Source organism: Histoplasma capsulatum, genomic scaffold, assembly GCF_000149585.1.
Source record: "Histoplasma capsulatum NAm1 scaffold_1 genomic scaffold, whole genome shotgun sequence".
Lineage (NCBI taxonomy): Eukaryota > Fungi > Ascomycota > Eurotiomycetes > Onygenales > Ajellomycetaceae > Histoplasma > Histoplasma mississippiense.
In genome coordinates this window covers 3,271,428-3,276,014 of record NW_001813982.1, presented here as the reverse complement: position 1 = coordinate 3,276,014, position 4,587 = coordinate 3,271,428, and the positions used below count along the sequence as shown (strand labels likewise).

Genomic DNA, 4,587 nt, shown 5'->3' with positions numbered 1-4,587 from the left:
GAAATAGAAATGAGAAGTGAGAAACACTGCGGGGACGTAAAAAAGAGAAAAAAACCCCAAATGACAAATGATGCACAATCAATCATAAATAGTAAAGAAAGTTAAACAGCACAAAGATGAAAAATAATGTTTTAATAATACAACAGGAGTTGCACGAAGAGAAAAATAGAGGTTTGAAACAGAAAAGGAAAAAGGAAAAGAAAAAACAAAAATCATTGTTTAAAACAAGAACAACAGGGGCGAATGAATTGCAAGAAACAAGAAACCCTCCCCTCCCCCCGTTACCGTATCCCTTTCTTCATTTCCTTGTAAAAAAGAAAAGAGGGGGAAAAATATGACCCCGAGTGCTGTCGTGCTAAAAAAGCGAACACCAAGGAAAAGTTAATAAAACAAACAAAAAAATATATATAAATAAATAGCCATATGAACAACGCTCACCCATCCGGAAAGGGGAAAAAAAAAAAAACAAGGACCAAAAAATATAGGGGCGCCGAAGTCAAGAAGTCCAGGTCGCTGAAGACAACGAATATACCGAAAAAAAAAAAAAAAAAGTAATAAAAAAAGTAAAAATTGAGAAAGAGATGGAGATCTATTTATTTACTGCCCACTTTCGCACCAAACAGTACTCAACCACCCATTTGTAAGGCCTCGTAAGCTGGCTGTCGAGGAAGGCCATTGGTCTTGACTGGCGCCTTCAATGAAAAAGATTACATCGTCGCCTCCAAGGCAGCTCATCCAACCAGGACTGCTACTCCCGCTAGGGGCATTAGCGCTTCCGGCAGAATATGGCCGCGGTGGAGCATCAAACCTGGGTGGGTTAAGATGGAGCTGTTGCGTGCCTGGCAGAGGTGGCATGGGGAAGCTATGTGGTGTGGCAGCAGAGAGAGAAGGGAGAGATTGTGAGTAAGGCGCTGGAGGCGGTTTGCGGAATGTGTTCCATGGCTGGATGGGTTGGAGGCGGTTTAAGGCTGCGGAGAGTTGTTGGGAGCTGGTGGATGGTGCAGTTGAACTGTGGGTGGAGGAGGCGTAGGACCCAGGAGATGTTAGTGATGGCGGCGGATTGTTTGATGCGGTTGACGAAGGGAGGCTGTGCGGTAGCTGTAAAGAGGGGAGAGGATAGCACTGTGGCTGCGGAGGGGCGAGATTGGGCCAGCGGTCATTCTCCAAGGGTCTGGGCCGGGATATGGGGTTGTCATGCTCTGGTGCGGATGACGGCAGGGGTCCGTGGACTGGGCTGTTGACACTATTTGACGGGTACCCATGATTCTCTGCGCGTACTAGACACTCCATCAGCATGAGAATCCAAACCATCCGCTGATTCGCTTTTCACGGCAGTACTGCCAACGTCGCTGGGCTTTCGTTCCACTAAATTCGCCGAACCTGTTGTGCTATCTTCATCTGGTCCATTGTTTTCTGCTACCTGATCTTCTGCGTTACCAAGGTCTAGAAAGAGTTTGTCCAAGAGCTTCAGTTCGTCAGATGATCCTGTATGCCCTAGTTCTCGGACACCGTAAGCCCGTCCGTTACTAGTTCGAATATCGTTTTCAGAACCGGTTCCGGTATTTAGAGTGTCCGGCTGCCGGGGATTTCGCTTGAGATCCCGTCTGGCCCTGGTAAAATAGCCATGTACGCGATGAATAGTACGGAACCAACCACCAGCCATTTTCAGCCGCGGCCTCATCTCCCCTAAAATCTCAATGATTCTTCGTACGTCAACTTGTCCTTGGCATCCCAACCCTGGAACAACATCTGTCGAGCCCGGTTTCGAACAAAGGTAACCCTCTTGGTCCATCTGATTAAAGTGGGCAGCGTAAACACCAACCAGCGCAGCATTGTAGATGGCAAAGCCGACCACAGGAGTTTCCATTAATACACCCCGTTCCTGACATGTTTTGACCAATTCCGTCATCTGGCGTGCTGCATTGAACAATTCCCGAGCACTTTCGCGCCAGAACGCCTCGGGTGCAAGGTATTTATCAAAGGGATAACAGGGCTCGTCAAGAGGCCCCTGCGGATCAGGGTACCGTAATGGCAGGAATGGCAGGTAAGCTCTATGCAGTATGATTACGGATAGGAAGTAGAGAATGTGGATAAGTGAGTAGGGTGCCAAACTGTTCTTGTACATAATATGGGTATCGGTATTGCGTTGCGTGTACTGTAGATTGCGGGACAGACCGTCATGGAACTCGACTAAAAGTTGCCGAAGGGGGCTGAAGCGGGAATCGGGATGCCACGGAGGGTGTTGATCAAGCCTGTATAGAAAACAAAAGCAAAGAAAAAACAAGATTAATTAGACACAGTTCCGTCTGCTAGACGTCATAAAAAAAAAAAAAAAAAAAAAAAAAATCCATTATTGCATTGACAAACCTTCTGTTTCCAGAACACGACCACTTTGCAATTCTGCCCCATATCCTGACCATCCGAACCAGTCTCCCCAAAACACACTCCTCCGCGCCCATCTCCCATCGATCAATACTGTTTTCCGTTATCTCGCCGCGGTGGCTAGTCGATGACCATTGTTTTAGATCTGACGGTCCGGTTTGGGCGTAATTTTGCGTTTTCCCCGTAGGCCCATACTATTTCGTAGACTGGGAATCTGAATGCCGCGAGACTCATAATTTGAAAACGGTGTTTTAAGCCGTCGTTCAAACGTGAGGTTCTGACTCTCTCTCCGAAAGCAAACGCGTTGTCGCTTGGAAGCTGGATCTCTACATCCCGAATCTTGATCACTCGTGGACGATACTTGCCACTACTGAGGTATCGATCCAGCATAAAACAACTCCAGAAGGTCCGACGTCTAGTCTCCTGTTCAATCACATCGTCCGAAGTATGTCCTCTCTGATCGTGTGGTTCTACTTCCGCATTCAGCATTCCCGGCAGAGGCGTCCTCTGTTGGGGCTGATCATTCTCCTGTTCAAATGACAAGTCCGCCGCCTGAGCCAGTCTGATTGCCATCCCAAGGTAAACCCAAGCATTTTTACCCCTACACATCCCCCATTCGTGTAAGCTTAGCATTAGGAGCGCCTGAACCCGACTGATGTCGGTGGAGGTAAGATCCGCTCCATAGGTTCCCGAGAGTCTAGATCGCAGTGCGTTCGCGTAAAATTCAGAGGCTACAAGAGGGTTGCATGGGGCAACAGGTGATGGCGGACAGTGGTAGCTAGTCAGCTGTGGGTGGAACCGAGCAGTCAGGGTCAGGACGCCCAGCAATACCAATGGAGAAGTCTCTGAAGCTGGACCTGGGCTCTGCGAGTGGTCACCGGATGGTTGACCATCCTGCTGTGCTGAGCTCGAGGAGAGCTGACGGATCTGGGTGAGGAAGGCCGTGGGGTGCAAGAACGGTAGGAGAGTGGAGAAGTGAAGCTGAAAGAATTCGAACAAGGTCTCCCATACTTTCACGGTCAAGATGGGCGAGTCGAGGACATTGCTGGTTGGTTTAATGGCATCTTTTGCGCCTGAGGTCGTAGCATTCGTGGATTTCCTTGAACGCTGACGCTTGGGGCTGTCCCACTCGCCATTCCGATCATCCCCATCCCCGGAGGCCGCAATGTCACGTTTCGTGCCACCTGTACCTCCTCCCGGAGCAGGAATAGGATAGGAACATTCTCTCCCCGAAGATTCACAAGTCTGACATGTATTATCGATACCCGCATTGACACCCTTGATCTTTGCTTCGCCTACAACGAGAGCAGGCGATGCTAGCACCGCATTTTCAATGCGGGTTGTCCTTTGCTCTTCTCCTCGGTGATGAATGTGGGTGGGGGGGGGGGGGGGGGGGAGTGGTGGGAAAATTAAAAAAAACCCTTAAGGTCTGTCAAATTGGGACTCCCCGTGGAAATCCTGTGGGGGAGAGTGGGCCGATAAGTGTTAATTTCCCCGCCGTTGAGCGCCGAAATTGAAAACTGAAAATTAACAATAAAATTTGATTTAACACTTGTGGGGTGACTCGCGCTGTTGTGGCGTCTCCCCATCCGAAAGAAGGATCCAGAGAACCCCCCCCCGGGATGGAGCTGAACAACACAAGAAACGAACCACAGCGTCTTTCGCGGGCAAAGAGAAAAAAAACTCCTATCCATAAGATAAATGGTCGCGAATCCGCAAATCTGTCAAACAAAAAATTAAAGTATTTAGAGTCGAGATTATACATCCCACATTTCTAATTTTAGTTGGAATTACCAGCTGGTATAGTCCTATATCCTTAAATTTCTAAATACCCGTAGGTCCGGCGGAAACGCGGGAAAGATGGCAGAACTAATTAAAAAAAAGGAGAATGGAGAGGGAGGATCTACCCCTAAGGAACCCATGGTGTGAGATGGGGGATCATAACAGCAAATTTATAGGGTACTCGCGCCAACGAGCGGCAAGGTTTCGCGTGAACCACGTCTGGTTGTGGCTATCAGGATGAACACTCACCAAGTAGCGACTCTGTACTAATCATTAACAAATCTCTGCTGGCGGGGCCAATAGCTTGTATATCTGGGCTCTTCGCCAACATTATTTTCCCCCCTAATCGCATCGATTCTTCCTCGACAGGGTGTCCACGATAATCTACACACCATCAGCCTCTCGGCCCACAGGGAGAGGCTT

The 4,587-nt window shown here is 48.7% G+C and overlaps 1 protein-coding gene across 1 annotated transcript; it reads right to left on the bottom strand.

Annotated features, from left to right (window-relative positions):
* Positions 1–1,243: 1,243 nt before the first annotated feature.
* HCAG_00939 (predicted protein) lies at positions 1,244–4,495 on the bottom strand (the record flags this gene model as incomplete). Its single annotated transcript, XM_001543843.1, has 5 exons — positions 1,244–2,252; positions 2,477–2,502; positions 2,578–3,677; positions 4,033–4,068; positions 4,414–4,495. 5 exons carry the CDS (start codon positions 4,493–4,495, stop codon positions 1,244–1,246), a joined length of 2,253 nt encoding a protein of 750 aa, XP_001543893.1.
* Positions 4,496–4,587: the final 92 nt, after the last annotated feature.